Source organism: Nicotiana sylvestris, chromosome 6, assembly GCF_000393655.2.
Source record: "Nicotiana sylvestris chromosome 6, ASM39365v2, whole genome shotgun sequence".
NCBI classification, from domain to species: Eukaryota; Viridiplantae; Streptophyta; class Magnoliopsida; order Solanales; family Solanaceae; genus Nicotiana; species Nicotiana sylvestris.
In genome coordinates this window covers 39,970,652-39,990,065 of record NC_091062.1, presented here as the reverse complement: position 1 = coordinate 39,990,065, position 19,414 = coordinate 39,970,652, and the positions used below count along the sequence as shown (strand labels likewise).

Sequence of the window (19,414 nt, the reverse complement as noted above, 5' to 3'; positions counted from 1 at the left end):
AAAATGCCTGATATTCCAAAGTATGATGGAACAACAGACCCACGAGACCACGTGACTGCCTTCACAACGAGTGTAAAGGGCAACGATTTGACTAAGCAGGAGATTGAATCGGTTCTAGTCAAGAAATTTGGTGAAACACTCACCAAAGGAGCACTAACATGGTATTCTCTTCTACCTGAAAATTCTATAAATTCTTTTGCTGAGCTTGCAGATTCTTTCATCAAAGCACACTCGGAAGCTCAAAAAGTGGAAAAAAGAATGGAGGATATTTTCAAAATCAAGCAGGGAGATTCAGAATTGCTTAGAGAGTTCGTGGACAGATTTCAACGTGAAAGAATGACATTGCCGTGTGTACCTGACAACTGGGCAGCTATAGCCTTTACAAGCAATTTGAATGAAAAAAGTTCGGAAGCTACGAGGAGGCTCAAGGAAAGACTTCGTGAATTCCCAACTACAACGTGGAATGATGTTTACAATAGGTATAGTACGAAGTTGAGGATTGAGGAAGATACTGTGCTACAATCTCAAAAAGAAGAAAATATACGTCCTAGACGGGCAGAGACCGACAAAAGGTCTGATAAAAATAGGTACGAGCCTTATATGGGACCTGCGGGAAAAGACTCACGATCAACACAGGACGACCAAAGGCACGATCGCAAACCAAGGAACAGAGAAGCAGGTTCCTCATCGAGATTCAGGAACGAGCGCAACCATTATGAGTCACGGGACGATGACAGAAGTTTAAAAGCGAGGTTTGGAGGTTACAACTTTAATGTCAACACTTCTGAGCTCGTAGCCATTTTGAGAAGTATGGGAGATAAGGTTCGATGGCCAAAGGAAATGAGGTCGAATCCAAACAGGCGCAACCCTGACCATTGGTGCGAGTTCCATAATGACCATGGACATAAAACAACAGATTGTAGATTTTTACAAAGTGAGGTTGATCATTTATTAAAACAAGGATATCTCACCGAGTTATTCAGTGAGAAAGGCAAGCAAGCTTATATGAGAAACAGGTAGGAGCCTCAAAAGCCCCCCTCTCCCAAAAAAACTGTTAATGTTATAAGTGGGGGTGAAGGCATCAATAGTGTATCATATACTGCAGCCAACAAAGTTTCCAAAGTAACTATTACCCAAGGGAAACGGGTGCGGCAGGTTCTAGAAGAAGACAATATTACATTCAATGATGCAGATGCTGACGGCGTATTAACCCCTCATAACGATGCACTGGTAATATCTCTAATTGTTTTTTATACTAATGTGAAACATGTTTTAATTGATCCAGGTAGTTCCGTGAACATTATTTTGCTAAGAGTATTACGTGAGATGCAAGTTGAAGAGAAAATAATACCAAAGGCGCATACTCTATCTGGATTTGATAATTCCAGTGTCGTCTAAAGGAGAGGTAACACTCACCACATTTGCTGAAGGGATCGCGAAGGATACAAAGTTTCAAGTAGTAGAGATGGAAATGGCTTACAACATGATTCTTGGGAGATCGTAGATCCACGAAATGGATGCTGTTCCTTCAACCTTGCATCAGGTTATTAAGTTTCCTTCGCCATGGGGAATTTGTCAAATTCGTGGGGATCAACATACGTCCAGGGCTATCAACTCCATTGCAGACACGAGCACGAGAAGTGAAGGTAAATAGCAATCACAGAAGGCAGTTGAGGACATCACAATGCAAACCTCAACTGAACAAGGACAGACAGATGTAGATTCAAGGCCTGGCACTATACAAGAACTAGAAGAGAATGAAAATATCAAAACAACGATAGAGGAATTAGAGCCTGTCGTGTTATATGCTCAATGGCCTGATAAAAAAGTCTATGTTGGGGCTAATCTTGACCAAGGAATGAAAGGTAAGTTAATCAAATTTTTGAAAACTAACATGGATTGCTTTGCTTGGTCCCATTCAGACATGACTCGAATTCCACCGGGGGTGATGACTCATAAACTAAATGAGGATCCATCATATCTTCCTGTGAAGCAAAAGAAGAGAAAGCATGGATCTTTCAAGAATCAGGTGATTCAAGAAGAAGTCCAAAAATTGTTAAAAATTGGTTCCATTCGAGAGGTAAAGTACCCTAATTGGTTAGCTAACATTGTTGTGGTTCCAAAGAAAAATGGTAAGTGGCGGGTCTGTGTAGATTATACAGATCTTACCAAAGTCTGCCCTAAAGATTCTTTTCCGCTACCACACATAGATTAATTGATTGATGCAACTACAGGTCACGAATTACTAAGTTTTCTAGATGTATATTCAGGGTATAATCAGATTAAAATGGACCCGGTAGATGAAGAAAAAACTTCGTTCATAACAAACAGGGGGACTTACTGTTATAAAGTAATGTCCTTTGGTCTAAAAAATGCAGGGGCGACGTATCAGAGGTTAGTAACCAGAATGTTTCAGGAATATTTAGGAAAGACTATGGAGGTATATATAGATGATATGCTAGTTAAAATTCAATATTCGAAAAACACATATCACACTTATCTGATACATTTTCAATTTTGCGTAAATTTAATATAAAGTTAAATCCCGAAAAATGTGCATTTGGCGTTACATCAGGTAAGTTTTTGGGTTTTCTCGTTTCTAACCGTGGAATTGAAGTGAATCCTACACAGATTAAAGCCATTGAAGAAATCCCTAATATACTTACAAACAAAAAAGAAGTTCAAAGGTTAACAGGGAGAATTGCAGCTTTGGGAAGATTCATATCAAAATCATCAGAAAAATGTTTTAAATTCTTCTCAGCTGTTAAGAAGCATGATCATTTTGAATGGAATGGGGAATGTCAAAAAGCACTTAGGAATTTGAAAACTTACTTATCAAATCCACCTTTGTTGGCAAAACCAAAAGCTGGAGAAAAGCTACTCATCTACCTTGCTATTTCAGAAGTGGCAGTAAGCGCTGTTTTGGTCCAGGAAGAGCAAGGTAAACAATCCCCTATCTATTACGTGAGTAAATATTTGTTGGATGCGGAGACAAGGTATCCTCAATTAGAAAAACTTGCCCTTGCATTGATCATGGCATCTAGAAAGTTAGGACCTTATTTTCAGTGTCATCCTATCATTGTGGTAACTACCTACCCTTTACGTAACATATTACACAAGCATGAGTTATCAGGTAGGTTAGCTAAGTGGGCAATAGAGTTAAGTGAATATAAAATTGCATATCAACCTAGAACTGTTGTAAAATCATAAGTATTAGCGGATTTCGTGGCTGATTTTAGTCATGGAATACAGTTAGAAGCAGAGAAAGAACTGCAGGTGTTCAATGGGGCTAACCCAAGAACTTGGACTTTATTTACCGACGGCTCATCTAATGTGAGAGGGGCAGGTTTGGGAGTCGTATTGGTAGCGCCTGCGGGCGAAACCATTCGGCAAGCTATCAAATGTCATTCCATAACTAACAACGAGGCAGAATATGAAGCTATGATTGCAGGTTTAGAATTGGCACGGGAGCTTGACATAAGTCAGATTATAATCAAAAGTGATTCACAACTCGTAGTTAATCAAATACTGGGGACTTATACAGCCAGGGAAGCAAGTATGCAGCAATATTTGGAGAAAGTACGGGAGTTGATTAAACAATTTCAAGATTGGAAAATTAGACAAATACCCAGGGACGAAAATCTTGAAGCAGACGCCCTAGCTAATCTCGCATCTGCGGCCGACGTGGCAAACGATGCAAATGCCTTAGTGATACATTTATTTCATTCAGTTACTGATCCTGATGCTAATGAGGTAAATTTTAATAATTTAACTTGGGATTGGAGGAACGAAATTGTGGCTTTTTTGCAGTATGGTACTGTTCCTGATGACAAGAAAAAGGCTTGTGCGCTTCGAAGAAAAGCTTCTCGGTACTGCTTAAAATAAGGCAATTTGTATCGTAAAATGTTTGGTGGTCCATTAGCAAGATGTCTTGGACCTGCGCAAACAGAGTACGTAATGAGAGAAGTACATGAGGGTCATTGCGGGAATCACGCAAGTGGAAGATCACTGGTGAGAACCTTGATTAGGGCAGGTTATTACTGGCTCAAAATGGAAGAGGAGGCAGAAAGTTTCGTGGCTAAATGTGATAAATGCCAAAGGTATGGTAACAATATACACAGACCTGCGGAATTGTTACATCCAGTCATTGCACCATGGCCATTTATGAAATGGGGGATGGACATCGTGGGTCCATTACCACAAGCAAAAGGACAGGTAAATTTTTTACTTGTTCTCACTGATTATTTTACTAAATGGTAGAGGCAGGTGCATTCAAACAGGTTCGAGAAAAAGAAGTTAGAGATTTTATTTGGCGAAATATCATATGTCGATTCGGCGTACCAATGGAGATCGTATGTGATAATGGCCCTCAATTTATTGGATCTCAGATCACGGAATTTTTTCAAAGTTGGCAAATTAAAAGGATTGCGTCAACACCATACCATCCAGTGGGTAATGGACAGGCAGAGTGAACAAACAAGGTTATCATTAACAATTTGAAGAAGCATTTACAAGAAGCAAAAGGTAACTGGCCTGAAGTATTACCTGATGTTTTATGGGCATATCGAACAACTGCTAAAACAAGTACGGGCGAAACACCATTCTCGTTGGTTTACGGAGCCGAAGCCTTGATTCCAGTTGAGATAGGAGAGCCAAGCACACGGTTCATGCAGGCAACAGAGGAGTCTAACAGCGAAGAGATGCGGGTCAATCTTGATTTACTCGAGGGAAGAAGAGAAGCTGCATTAATAAGGATGACAACACAAAAGAAGGTCATTGAACGATATTACAACCGAAAAACGCGCCTCAGATTCTTCAAAATTGGGGACTTCATGCTTAAAAAGGTCTTTCAATCTACAAAGGTAACTAACTCCGGGAAGTTAAGTCCAACATGGGAAGGACCCTACAGAATTAGTGATGTTGCAGGAAAGGGAGCATATGAACTGGAGACAATGGATGGCAAGATACTGCCTTCACATTGGAATGCTGTTCATTTGAAGAGATACTATTTCTAAGGAAAACCCACGGTCAGGTATAACCATTTTACATTTCATTTTTGAATTATTAATTTTACTAACGATTTTAGATGATAGGCAAAAAGCTAACCCGTACTAAATGATGAGTCACGACCTGTAAGGCACACAGAGTAACCTAAAAATCCTGGCCTAGGGTTACAATTATTCTGATAGAAACGAAAATGGGTTATGCAGTCTTCATCTATAATCGTCCCTCCGAGTCCCGTATGTTTTCCTTTTCAGGAAACGGACCAAGATAAGAGGAACAAATAAGTGCTCGAGGCTTCAATCTTCAACGCTCAAACACTTGGGGAACTACCTAATACACACATACATATGTGTAAATCTCAAGCAAAGATTTGAAGACTATGGCATTTATCATAGTGTTTTTTCTCATGAGAACAACGATGTCACTTCTCAAACCTTGTACTGAAATGGGTTATAAGGAAAAACCTTGTGTGTATTATTTTTCTTTTGTAAGAATCTATTACAAGAAAAACAGTTACGAGAAAACTATAGATGTAATCCAAATACATGTAACGTATTTTTCAAAAAAACTTGTCAAAGTTCATAAATAAAAACCTGTCAAAGTTATTTCAAACAAAACATGTGTGTTCCTATTCTTTTCATCGTATTACAACACCATTATGAAGTTGATACGTCTTCTTCATTAAGTGTCGAAAATATAAAAGGGCCCTCTTTTATAAAACTCATGTTATTAAGTCATGAGATTAATCATAGAGCATTTTCAAAGGATAAAAATGCAAGCTATTCTTTAAGTCCTCAAAAATAAAAGGCAAGAATAGAACGAATAGAAGTAATAAAAACTTCTTAATATATATTTAAAATTTAAAGACTAAGTATGAACCTAGTCATCAAAATTGTTTTATAGATGCCCCATAATAAGAACTGGGGACTTTTTCCTTCAAAAAACCCTTTAAAACAAACTAAGGGTTTGATCATTATCTTCCAAAAAGTAAAAAAAAAAACAAGTTAAAAAAAAACTGGTCACTGGGAGGTAGGAGCATCAGAAGTAACGGTGCCAACATCAGAAGGAGCAGCCACAAGCACGGTGTCAACTTGACTTGAAACAGCAGGATCGTTGAGGTGAGCAAGAGACACGGAAGCCTCACCTTCTGGAGCTTGATCCACGGTAGCTTCAACTTCAGGAACTTGAACCAAGGCTACATCAGTTTTAGGAGCTTCAACCACGGGAGCCTCAATTGTGGGAGATGGAAAGTCCAGTGGTTGTTGAGCCTTCTCAATAGTCTCCATGACTTTAGCCAATTCTAACCCTAAATTAAAGTTCTCTTGGCTAGCCTCGGTTAAGGTATCACGACGAGAGTTCAGAAAAGTCCAGCTTACCTCAACAACCATTTTATCCTCGAGAAGCTCGTAGTCTCTTTCCCAAATAGCAATTTCACTTTTGAGCTCTTCATTTTCAGCCAAGGTGGAATTGAAAGAGATTTGAAGAGCGACATTGGAACTTTCCAAAGCACGGATTTTATCAGTAGAGTCCCTCAAGTCCATTTGAGTTTGGGTCAAGCTCTGTGCAAAATCTTTCTCATAAACCTCCTTTTGACTCAGGAGTGCCTTCAATTCTTTAATCTCCTCATTTTCCTTAGATAGCTGATCTGAGAAAGAATATTCAAGGTATTCTTTGTCCCTCTCTGCTTGGCTTGAAGAAGCCTTGGCCACTGCCAATTCCAAAGTCAATGCACGCACTTGCGCCTCCAGGTTACTCCTATTCTCTTGCATATCTTCAATAGCGATTTGTGCACTATCAAATTGCCCTTTCCAATTAGCCGCTTCTAGTTGAGCTTCATGAGTCACTTTCTCGGCCTCAAGCATTGCTTTCTCGGAGTCACGGGCCACTTTTTCTAAAAGAGAAATTCTGCCCATCAACTCTGTACCAATGAGGTTGGCCTGAGAATAGTGAAGAAGGAAAGTAAGAATTCAAGAATAAAAAGAAAAAGAATTCTTTTTAAATAAAGGAGGAAAATACCTTCAAAGTGGCATGAACAATGTCGTTAAGAAGCTATGGCTATTCATCTTCTCTTTTTCAATTGAGCTAATCAAAGGCTCGAGCCAAACATCTGCCTGACCAGATTTTCTTAAAAGGCTGCTGTTGGCGGGAACTTCAATAGTCACGCTCCTCATGGCAGTAGTTCTACTTGTAGAACCAACTTCAGTATGATGAACAATAGGAGGGGGAATAATCAAAGGAGGAGCTGGAGAAGAGGTGAGTGCAATATAAGAAGGAATGGAAATAACAGGGGCCGGTAAAGAAAGAATCGCAGGCACGGGTGATGAAAAAGACGATAAAGGCACTTCATCTAAAACAGGCCCGAGGTCACCACTATCAAAACCACTAGCAAAAAGTTGGTCGGTGGATTCACGAGTATCTTGGGGGGTAACATCATCATCAGAGACGAGATGAACAGGCTCGGCAAAAGAGGCACGGGGAGATACTTCAGCCTCATCATCAAACATAACACGTCTTCTAGCCCTTGGCCTCTTTATCAAAGAGCCATCTTCATCTTCCTCCTCGGAATCTTCATCGGTGGTCTTCCTCTTCACAAGTATATCCTGAGCCCTCTTTAAAGTGAGTTGAGCTCCTGTAGAGGTTCGAGAGGACGCAACTGCTTCAGCAGAAACGCCTCGAATTGAAAATCCTGACAAAAAGAAGGATGAAAATTAAGGTGATAAACAGAAGATTTTACATACGAGAAAATAAAAAACCCTTACCATGAGTTTTCACTTTCCAACCGTACTGATTGGGAATAGATTTCCAGGACCTGGCCTCCATAGGTGCGACCTTCAATAATTTCTCTACCCAACCACGAAAGTTGGGAACTTTACCCACAACTCCCATATTGATACAAAGAGGAGAGGGAGAGAAAATTAAAAAAAAATTTGTCAAAATTGAAAGAAAAAGGTACGAGAAGAATAAAAGACTTACGTGCAAAATTCCATTTCTCGGGAAAAGGAACGTTTTCTTCACCCACCAAACCAACAGTGGGGGCAGCAACGAATCGAGCATACTAGCCACGATCCTTATCATCTTCTGGGCTTACCAAAACCCTTTTACTCCTGGCTACTAAAGTAAAAACACCGATGCGAAAGAGCCTGGGGGAGTAAAGATGAATTAGATGAGGGAAAGTAAAATCAACACCAGCCTTGTTTGATAAATGTCTTAAGCAAGCCACAACTCTCCAAACGAGCGAGCCGATTTGTGCTAAACAAACTTGGAAAAAACGGCAAAAATCAAGAATTACTGGATCAATGGCTGGTTTAAATCCTAGAGTAAAGGGGTAAGTATAAACGAAAGAAAAACCAGTCATATAAGAAGTAATTCTTTGATTTGGGTTAGGAACAACAATTGGGAAGTCATTATTCCAATGACAGTCGTTACAAACTATGGGGGTTAAAACCTCTGTAATCATAGTAGGATAAGTATCAGCACGACTCAACTCAAAAATTTGTTTTTGAAGTGATTCTCTGTCATGGGTAAAGGATAAGTCGCTAGGAACTATTTCTTCTATCAAAGGTTCTTGTAAAGGTTCAGAAATTTCTTTATCCTTAGAAGATGATTTTTGAGTAAAAGAACCTCTAATTCTAGAGGGAGTACCAGAACTAGAGGAAAGTATAGAAGAACCAGCAGAAAAACTGACGCCACGGGCAGATCCTAAACTACGGAGTCTGCCACCCCGACCCCTTCTATGTCTAACAGGGGCATTGGGGAAGTTATCCAAGATAGGAACTCTTCTAGGGTTAGGGTTTGAAGAAGACATGATGAAGAAGGTCGAATTAAGGAAGAAGTGAACAGTATTGAAGAGTAAAGTATTCAACAAAACTTTATGAAGAAGAGGACAAGAGAAAAAGGTTATATTTATGTGAGAAAGCGACCGTCAAAGGCAAGAAGTGCAATGATGGAAAACCTATAATAAAGGCAACCAGCTCTTCGTGAATAGTGGAGCTGTAAAAGCCTTGAAAAAAGGCTGCAAAACTGCAGAACTGATGGGAGAATGACACGTGTATAGAGCATTTAATAGAAGAGACAATTGAAGCGTCCATGTTGTCATAGCATTAATGATGACATAAATTCCCTTTTTAATGAAATCTACTTCCCAAATATTTAATTGATAAATAAATATAAAGTGGGAGGACTATTTGTATTGGGTAAAATTAAAGTTTGCATATTGGAGGTGACGTGTCATGACACGTGGATTAGTCAAATGGTCAAAGAGTTATAATTAGCAAAGAGGCACGAGCAACAACAAATACGAGAGAAGGTAAAGAAAGAGGCACGGGCAGTTATTCAAATAGTTTGGCGCCCGTATCTATTTAAATCATTTAAAGCTCAAAGATCAAGAATAATCAAGGAAATGAATCTGACGACGCATGAGAGTCCAAATTCAGTATTTAACATATATTAAATATCTAGTATGTTAGAGAATTTGTATTTAATACATATGATTGAGTAACGTTTCTTTTATTGTCATTTATTGCTCATAATTGCCTTATTAAGACAAAGGCAATAAACATATCTCCAAAGAAAAAAACCATTATAAAAGGGAGAATGCTGAACATTTGTAAGGACAGGGAAGATTATTGGAATATACTGATTTACTTTGCTTTCTTCTGCTCATCTTGTTAGTGTTGAAAGCCAATTTCTACATTCTTTCGATTATCAGTAAACCGTGTTCTTCTAAATTCCAGCTTTGACTAAAATTTTATTTTTTGGTTAAACAACCACACCCTTAATCTTGACATTTTGAGTAAATTTTTGATAATCTTTGGCAAACGGATTATCCTATTTTAAAATTTACTTTTGTTAAGGTATCATATACCGAGGGAGTATATTACTTGTTTGTTTGTACTATGCCGTGGTCGTAATTATTTAGCTTTTAATTAACTTTGCACTTCCCAATCATGATGTCACAGAATATACTTAAATAATTTACTCCAAAACATAAACATTATTTTTGCATATTTTTAAATTGGAATAACATACGAGAAAACTTTGTCTACTCGTTACTTAACAACATCGTACTGGAAGATAAGGAGAAAAATGAATAAAAGTAAACGTGTTTTCTTTTCCTAAAAAAATTTGTTGGATGAGAGAAAAAATATTGTGGATTCATCGACCAATGGATATGAAACCATCGTTCTATTCCCTCCCCCCCCCCCCAAAAAAAAACATCGTACATATATATATATATATATATATATATATATATATATGTATACATACACACACACATAGAATCTCTGAAACACCTGCTGCCATACTTCTATGCTCAGCTTCTGTTGAGCTTCGTGATAATGTGCATTGCTTCTTTGATTTCCATGAAACCAATGAGTCTCCTAACTTCATTACATATCTAGTCACAGATCTTCTAGAGACTGGACATGATTCCCAGTCTGCATCACAAAATGCAGTAAGTTTTATCGATTGTCTTGAGCTCATCGACAGTCCTTGTCCTGGGGCACCTTTTATATATTTGACCACTCTGATTGCTGCTTCCATGTATGATATTTTGAGACAACTCATGAATTCGCTGAGTACATGTACTACATAGCATATGTCTGGCTTGTCACTGTGAGGTACAATAATTTCTCTACCAGTCTTTGATAGGGTCCTGTATCCAACAACTTCTCATCACCTTACCAATTGTTGTGCTTATCATATTCAATAGTAGTGGACTTCTGATTGCATTCCATTGATGTGCTTGTTAATTTTGACCCTGTCAGCCCAAGATCAGTGATCAACTCATGTGCAAACATTCTTTGGTTCATCAATATGCCTTGTTTATATCTTACTATTTCAATTCAAAGAAAGAACCTTAGTTCTCCTAGGTCATTAATCTTGAAGCTATGTTGCAGTATGTCTTTGGCTTCTGAAATCAACTTCTGATCATTCCTAGTTATAAGAAGATCATCCACATACACGAAGATGATCACCATTCTTGTGCCCATTTTCTTGGTGAACAGTGAATAGTCAAAATGGCTTTGTATGAAACCCGAGCCAATGAGTGCTTCAGTTACCTTTAGCCTGCATACCTTCTCCTCCTGGCTGAAAATCCCTATGGCAGGCACATATATACTTCTTCAGTTAAATCTCTTTGGAGGAATGCATTGTAAACATTCATTTAGTGTAGGCTCCAGTTGTGTGCAGCAGCTAATGCTGGTACAACTCTGATTGTTACCATCTTAACCACTGGTGACAAAGTTTCCTGATAGTCTAGTCCTTCTATTTGGTTGTACCCTTTAGCCATTAACCTTGCATTGAACCTTTCCACTTCATCACTGGCCTACACCCATTTGCACTCCTGATCTATTGCTTCCACCCACCTAGGATCTGTCATTGCTTCCTCATAACTGATGGGTTCCTTTGTGGCAATAAACTTGGACAAGAAAATCTGAAAGTTGGCTGAAATACCTCTATGACATAGGTATTCTTGCAAAGGATATATGCATGCATTCTTTGCTGAGTACTTTGCTGATGTTCCATCACATACATAATCTTGCATCCAAATAGGTTCTTTCGTTGTTCTTGCTGATTTCCTCAATTGCTCATTTCCCCTATTGTTGGCAATATCTTCTAGAGTAAACTCTATATGATCTTGATAATGTTCTAGAGTTGATGTTCCTGATGGTTGTAGTAGATCTCCACCTACTGAGTCTTGTTGTATGTCGACAGCTGGTGAGCTTGGATGAGATGGAGTGACTGCATCTAGTAGATCCTCCTTAGTTGTGGCTGCCACTCTTGGAATGTCAGTGTTGGATATCGCTCCATTTAAGAGATGCAATTTTCCTTCCTTTAACAGCTGAAAAGGAAAGATGCGGTCTTTGAAATATACATCCATGCTAACAAAACAAGTGTCAATTAGCATGTTGTAAAGTCTGTAATTCTTCTGAGTGGATGAATAGCCCATCAAGACAACTCCTATATATATTGATCTGGCTGCAAATTTTTCAACTTCTCCTATATTGATGGCAAAGCATTGGCAACATTTAGTCCTCATATGTTGCAGTGAGGGTGGTCTCCCATACAGAACTTCAAACAAGGACTTTTCTGATAACACTGACAAAAGAAGCCTGCTGATCACATAAACAACAACCTGAACACATTGTCCTTAGAATTTAATAGGCAAATGCCCTTAAAGTCTTATTGCTCTAGCCACTTCCAGTATATATCTGTGTTTTCTTTCAATCATCCCATTTTATTGTGTGGTGTGTACACATGAATTCTGATGAATCATACCATGAGATTGAAAAAGTCTTTTTACACTCAAAATTAAAAAATTCAGTGCCATTGTCACTTCTTAAAATCTTCACTGATATATCAAATCAATTTTTTTATTAGGGGCAGAAATTTACAGTCACATCACATTTAAGTCTCATTAATTAAATCCAAACACTCCCACTAAAATCATCAACTATTGTAAGGAATAATCTAAAGTCATCATGAGTAGTTATTGTCGCGCCCTCTTTTTCTAGAACGAAATCGGGTTTATGACATTTGGAAAGACAACTCATTCCTTTTGGGAATTGGGTTTGCTTTTGAAGAGTCGCCACCTAATGATTAGGGTGCATTAGGACACCAAAAGAGTTTGATTTTGAATAACCAGAGATTAGGGTAAGGGCTTGAAATTATTCCAAGGGGAAGGTATTAGGCACCCCTCAGAATCCACTAGTATGGTTCCCGACCAGATAATTATTGTGAATTTGGGGTACCATTAACATGTATACAAATAGGGCTCAAATAAGAGGGGGTTTCATATAATGGTTTACAAATAAACAAAGTTTGGAAGAGCAAAGAAAGCTGATTTTTTTTAAGAAGGAGTTGAAATGATAAAAGAAATAAAGAAATAAGGGAAAAAGGTCCTAGGTTTATTAACAATATGGATCACCCCACACAATGCCCGGTAATCACTCCTCAATGAGGAGCTACACGTGACATTATCGCGTGGTCATCATATCCATATCTACCCTTCCCACCGTATTAAGGTATTTAAAGCGCGGATTGGTCTCGTTTACTTATTACATGCTATTACCCGTCCCAATCCTATCAGTCCCGGAGGCATTTAGGACTACTAATCCTAAAAGGGAGGTATATTAGGCTTATTTGTATTTTCAAAGGAAAAAACTCTAAGGCGACATACAAAACACGTATTGCAAATTGGGGAAAGCATATAACAAGCAGAGGCTCAGATATACCTCCTTAAACAAAGAAGCACGTAATTAGCATGACTTACACATACTGCTTAGGTCTAAATTAAAAGGTATTAAAGACGAGTGAGAGGAAATTGTTAAGACAGTTTCAGCTTATCACATAACTCAGATAAGAAGTCTGAATCAAGCCTGCCTGCTGGTTGTAATTATTAACAGAAGCAGATTTAGTTTATATTTATTACCCTAGGGCTTGCCTAAATGTTGGACAAGGATCCTATAAGCATGGTATCTACTGGATTCAGAAAGCAATGAAACAATAAGGCTCAAAATGATCTGTTTGAATGCATACTCGTTAAACTTGCTAAGTGAGGGACTCAGATTATTGAAAGAGAGAGGCAGAATTTAAACAAATTGATTACAAGTTCTGCAAACGATAGCAGCCATTACTACTGGTTTTATATCTAACACTAAGTGAGGCGAATTGGATTTTTTTTATTAGAAACCCCTATAGGCATACTTTCTAGGCGTTACTGATTTTAAGACTTTGTAGACGTAGCGTCGAAATGTAGAAGCCTTATAAACATGATTTCTAAGTGAAGTTTGAATATGCAAAATCCTATAGACATGATTTCTAAGTGAAGTTAAATATGCAGAACCCTAGAGACATGATTTCTAAGTGAAGTTAAATATGCAGAATCCTATAGACATGATTTCTAAGTGAAGTTTGAATATGCAGAATCCTATAGACATGGTTTCTATATGAGGTTTAATATGCATGAATATAGTAGTCCTATAGTCATGATTTCTACCCCTTGCATACATAGTTACCCACCCTTTTCACTAACCAGACCCAAATGCTTATTACAAACAAGAATAAATAAAATTACATCAGGAAAAGTAAAAAAAAGTACAACTAGAGGAAGCCTGATTCTGACTTCCTCTCTCAGTTACATGATAGACCCAACTCGAAGACCATTGATCCAAAGCCTTTCTCCAATCTGAGTGTGTCAAAGTTCCCTAAGAGCCTCAAAAGGACTCCGGGCAATGCTCACACCCAAATTGCATTGTCAGAATGGGGATAAGTGTAGTTTGGAAGGGCCAACCCTCAAGTGTCCAAGTTCAGAGGGAGCCCAAGAGGTCCCAAGGCAAGGCTCACAAGAGGGGGGCAGAACTTAAAGTCTAAGAGAGAGGGCAAGTGAGGAATAGAGTTCTAAAGGGGTGAAGGAGAGGGAAATAGCTACAAACAAGTACTCAAAAGGGGTTCAGGGGAATATGGAAGTTGCAAAGAGTCCATGTGCTTAGACATTTAGCTAATTCTGGGCATGCACATCAATAGAGAGTGCTGTTAAGTCAGAAAAGCTAAGGAAAGTTTTCAAATCAAACCAAGAAACAAGAAGATTAGTAAAACAAGGAAAGAATCAATCAGACTTACACAAGGAGGTCTGAAATCAGTCAAAAATTGAAAGTCATTTTAGAGGAGAAGCTCAGCATATATAAAAAGCACACAAGTATTAGGCATGCATGGTTGAATTTAGGACAAATAAAAGTGTCATGCAATTGCAAAATCAGTAAGTAGTGGACTATAGGAACATGATAGTCACATAGGTCAGTTTCAGTAACTCAGCAATGGAGAAGGGAGAGAGTATCAAATAGCATGCAAAGGGTCCAGTAGAAAGACCTTAGAAGAGTTTAGCATAGATTCAGAATCATATAAAGAAACAAAAGATTTTGAAATTCAGTCGAGCAACAGATGAAACAACTTCAGAAACTCAAACAGGTCCAAAGAAATTAGGGTTTTGAAACCAAACAAGTTCGGAGATGAGGAACAAACAAATCACATAGCAAATAATATTAGAACTCAAATGAACCCCAAATCTTAGGGTTTTTGCCATCAATCGAGTGTAGAGGTGAAAGACAAGAGAATCAGGCAAAAATATCAAAAAAGAAAATAAAATCAGAAACCCTAAGAAAGAACTTAAGACTTTAACATAAAGAAATACAGTAGAAGAATCAACATAAGAAATATAATAGAAGAACAACATAAGAAACACAGTAGAATATGCTAAAGATCAGAGAGACTTCTATATATCTTGCCAAAACCCTAAATCGGAAAAGATAAAGGTTTTGAAAGCAGAGTTTTGAAAGAAACTTTGAGAAAGTGTTTGAAAGTTTATGGAAAACACAGATCTAGAACAAATCTAAAGAAATCAGAAAAACCTCAAAAGTTAGGGTTTCAGAAGAACCCAGATGGTGAGAAAGGCTTGGAAAGTCATTGATCTAAGCAGGAGAAGTCGAGATCAGGCTCGAATAGCCATGGTTGGCCGGAGCAAAGTCGGAGACGACCATAGAACTCAAATCGAACAAAGTCTGGGCCAAGCTTCTTCAGGGTCAGGCCTTGAAACTATAGTAACCAAGCGTGTAGGAGTTATAGGAGGCCGGTATAGGACTTCAATGGCCTTGGAAGCCATGGATTCCGGTGATTTTAGAGTGGAAGCGGAGGGAGGCGGCTAGGGTTTGAGGGGAGCTTGAAAGAGAACTAGGAGAAAGGGAGGGGGATTCAAGGGCGGCTACAGAAGGGAAATGATTAGGTTTTAGGGGTTAGGTCGGGTTAAAAAAGGAAAAGGTTAAGGGTGGCCGTTGATCATTTTGATCAACGACCTAGATTGAAGGGGAATCCGGGCGGGTTATTTTAAAGGGTCGTGGGTCGGGTAGATTTAGGATTTGGGCTGGATAATTGGATTTGAAATTAGGTTTAATTGGGGTGTCAAATCTGGCTAAAATTGAAATGCAAATGGGCTAACATTTATATAGCCATTTTCCCTTATTTATTTTATAAACAATAGTAAAATAATTTTTGGAAATAAATTAAAGGTATTAAAATGATTAATAATACATAATTATCAAATTAAAAATACTGGAGTCAATTTTATAAATATAATTACAACTAAATCTTGAAAGAGGCCAATATTGCAATTATATGCAATTTAGCTTTAAAAATACTAAATAAATTTGTAAAAATATGCAAAAATTATGTTATCTATATTTTAATATAAATATGAGAATTAAATAAATTAATCACCCAAAATGATAATTTGGAGTATAATGATTGAGTTCTTATTGATAAAATAGGGCAATAAATTGATTTAAAAATCTTTAAAAATTAAGAGAAAAATAATAAAACCTTGGGACATACTTATATATGCAAATACATGCTATTTTGAGAGTATTTTGCATATTAAAAATATACAGAGAAAAATTGGGTATCAACAGGTATCATATAGGGACCCGATACATCTACATGTACCAAATGAAAAGGTTTATTAGAACTGGAAGTACTCTTTAGAAATGACAATCTTCCTTGTCTAGCTGGAGGACAGATTGTACATTCCTTTATTCTATTATTATTTGACTTAAATATCATAATTGGATTTTTTTTCACCACTCTTTCAGTAACATGTCCAAGTCTTCCATGCCAAACTTCTAAGTCTTCCGCTCTCTCATGTCTATTAGGTACTTGCACAACTGCAACATTGGCTTGTACTTTCTTCTACTGCAGGTTCTACATTCCTTCCAGCTCCTTACTTATCCCCTTCACTTTTCCAATGTGAAGGTCATGCATTATCCAGAAGTTAGGATAAAAAGACACAAACCACCTTAAATCCTTGGTTAACTTGGAAACTGACAACAAGTTATACTTGAAACCTGGTATATACAATACATTTTTAATAATCTCATTCTCACCAATTCTGCATTCTCTTGTGCATGCTATATCCAAAGATTTTCCATTTGCTAAATACACCTTTGTTCTTCTTTAATGTTATTGTTGTCTACTTTATTAAGCAATTTCTCATTGTGAACCATATTATTGATTACACCAGAATCTACTATCCAATTTGTATTTTTTACTGTATCAATTATTTTTACCGTATCATTTATAGTAAAGGTATTGATTGTACATACAGAATCTTTCATGTGGTTACCAGAATTGTCCTTGTTGATCAACTTTAGTATTTGATCACACTACTCCTAAGTGAACACTATTCCTTTTCCCTTCACTGTGTTCCCTGTGGATTGACTCATCACCTGCTTCTCTTCCCGTGTTACTGCATTGGCTGATGGCTTGCCTTGTGTCTGCCGCCCTTCATGAGCTGTTACATTAGCCATAGGTCGTTGCTGGTACCCCTCATAAGGACCTTTGACCCCCTCATGATATTATCATTGAATATGCCTTGTTGACAGTTGGAACATGAGACATCATCAAAGTTTGACTTTTAGACTGATTGTAGGTTTCATTTAATCCTATTAAGAATTGCAGAAGTCTTTGATACTCAAAATGTTCAGCATAGCTTTTGGATTCTGGGCAATCACATCCCTGGGCAACACATAAGAGCATCATATTCTTCGCAGAGGTCTATCAGCTCTGAAAAGTAAGCTGAAACTGAAGAAATCCGTTGGGACAATGTAGCTATCTCTTTATGCAGATATAAGATCTGAGATCCATCTACCTTCTCATATTTGTTCTTTAAACCCTTCCATACTTTGTGTGGACTCGACTTGTACACTGTTCCACTAAGCAACTCTGTGTTAATAGCATTCGTAATCCAAGACAAGATTATGGCATTGCACTTCTCCCATATTTCATGCAAGGATCGATCAAATTTGTCTTTTGTACATTGTCCATCTACAAATTTTAACTTACATTTTCCAATTAAATTTCTATGGACCAACTCCATAATGCATAGTTTTTAGTACCAGTCAACTGGATAGAGATTAAGGAACTACCTGGTGTATCGCATGGCTGTAGGAACAAAAGATGATGGTAATCTATGGTGGTTCCTGCACTAGTTTCGGCTGGAGTTTTTTCTTCAATCGTCATCGATGACAAATTCAGTCAAGTTAAGTCTTCGATTTCACAAATCTAAAACTTCGCAGACTGCGAATCGGAAGAGAGAAAAAATGCAAAAAAATGCAAACCCTAGCTCGATCAGAGAATAGAATTGTTGTTGATTGCCAATGACTCTCAAGTCCTAGCAATCAGAATCAACATCCTTAATATGTCTCGATCTGGATTCCCTGCTCTGATACCATGATGAAGATCAGAGATGAGCTCAACTAGAGGTTGGCAATGGAGGAAATGAAGATTCTAGAAGAAAGTCTCAATCTATGGATGAGAGGAAAATGAATTTCATATCTGGAAATCTAAATTATTTACACTACTATATCACATATATATACAGCTGGAAATTAATCTCCTAAACTAAGCAAACAATCACTACTAACTAACTAAAGGAGAAACTAACTAACTATTCTGATAATTAGTAATAACTAACTAAGTCGTACATGCCAGTGACGTGCTCCTATTTCCTTCAATAATATGTATCTCACTATGTGTCCTATATATTTTGCTATATCCATCTGTGGGGTATTTTTCTTTCGTCATTCTTAGGTAATTTGTTAGTTTTAGTTATCATACAAAAATATCACTTTTTGAGTTCATACACACATTTTTCTTCGTAAATTTAAGATCATCTGATAGTTGTTTTCAAGGATAACTAATAATAAGCCGTCAATGAATTTCTTAATTTTTCATGTTCATTAGGCAAAATAAAAAAGCGATTATTCAATCAATTACTATAGAAAACTATACACACGCACACACATTGTTTCTTTCATCATCATTAGGTTATTAAATATTTAAATGTAGTTTTATTTATTATATTGATGATGGGATGCGGGAAACGAGGCTTAGATGGTTCGGACATATTTAGAGGAAAAGCCCAGATGCTCCAGTACGAGTGGCTGCTTGTCGAGAGTACGAGAAGAGGTAGAGGGCGGCTTAAGAAGTATTGGGGAGAGGTGATCAGGCAGGATATGGCGATGCTTCAAATTTTCGAGGGCATAAGACTTGATAGGAAGGTGTGAAGGTCGAGTATTAGAGTTGTAGGTTAGAAGGTAGTTGAGTCTTGCCTTACTTTGTACCTTTGTGAGACTAGTCTGGTAGAATTTTTGTCTAAGATAGCTAGTGGCAATGTTGTGTCTTACTATTTCGCTTTTCAATGTAGGACCTATTTACTAGCTATCGCTTTTGGTTTGCATCTTTCTTCTGGATTTCATGTTGTTCATATTTTTCCTATGATTTCTCTGGTGATACTAATATTGTCTTCTTTTGTCCTTTTGTTTTCTTGAGCCGATGGTCTTTCGGAAATAACCTTTCTACT

At 37.6% G+C, this 19,414-nt stretch overlaps 2 protein-coding genes across 2 annotated transcripts; both read left to right on the top strand.

Annotated features, from left to right (window-relative positions):
• Nucleotides 1–1,684: 1,684 nt before the first annotated feature.
• On the top strand, nt 1,685–3,885 carry LOC138870517 (uncharacterized). Its single transcript, XM_070148326.1, has 5 exons — nt 1,685–1,865; nt 1,923–2,029; nt 2,379–2,394; nt 2,576–3,133; nt 3,218–3,885. The coding sequence occupies exons 1-5, from the start codon at nt 1,685–1,687 to the stop codon at nt 3,883–3,885; spliced, it is 1,530 nt and encodes a 509-aa protein (XP_070004427.1).
• Nucleotides 3,886–3,903: 18 nt separating this feature from the next.
• On the top strand, nt 3,904–5,119 carry LOC138870516 (uncharacterized). Its single transcript, XM_070148325.1, has 3 exons — nt 3,904–4,215; nt 4,503–4,862; nt 5,087–5,119. Exons 1-3 carry the CDS (start codon nt 3,904–3,906, stop codon nt 5,117–5,119), a joined length of 705 nt encoding a protein of 234 aa, XP_070004426.1.
• The last annotated feature ends 14,295 nt before the right edge of the window (nt 5,120–19,414 follow it).

Coding starts and splice junctions, on each gene's coding strand:
- LOC138870517 (XM_070148326.1), top strand. CDS start 1,685: ATGCAAACCTCAACTGAACAAGGACAGACAGATGTAGATTCAAGGCCT. Junction 1,866..1,922: donor TCTTGACCAAGGAATGAAAG/GTAAGTTAATCA, acceptor GGTCCCATTCAG/ACATGACTCGAATTCCACCG. Junction 3,134..3,217: donor ACACAAGCATGAGTTATCAG/GTAGGTTAGCTA, acceptor CATAAGTATTAG/CGGATTTCGTGGCTGATTTT.
- LOC138870516 (XM_070148325.1), top strand. CDS start 3,904: ATGTTTGGTGGTCCATTAGCAAGATGTCTTGGACCTGCGCAAACAGAG. Junction 4,216..4,502: donor TACCACAAGCAAAAGGACAG/GTAAATTTTTTA, acceptor AACAATTTGAAG/AAGCATTTACAAGAAGCAAA. Junction 4,863..5,086: donor AGGTCTTTCAATCTACAAAG/GTAACTAACTCC, acceptor TAACGATTTTAG/ATGATAGGCAAAAAGCTAAC.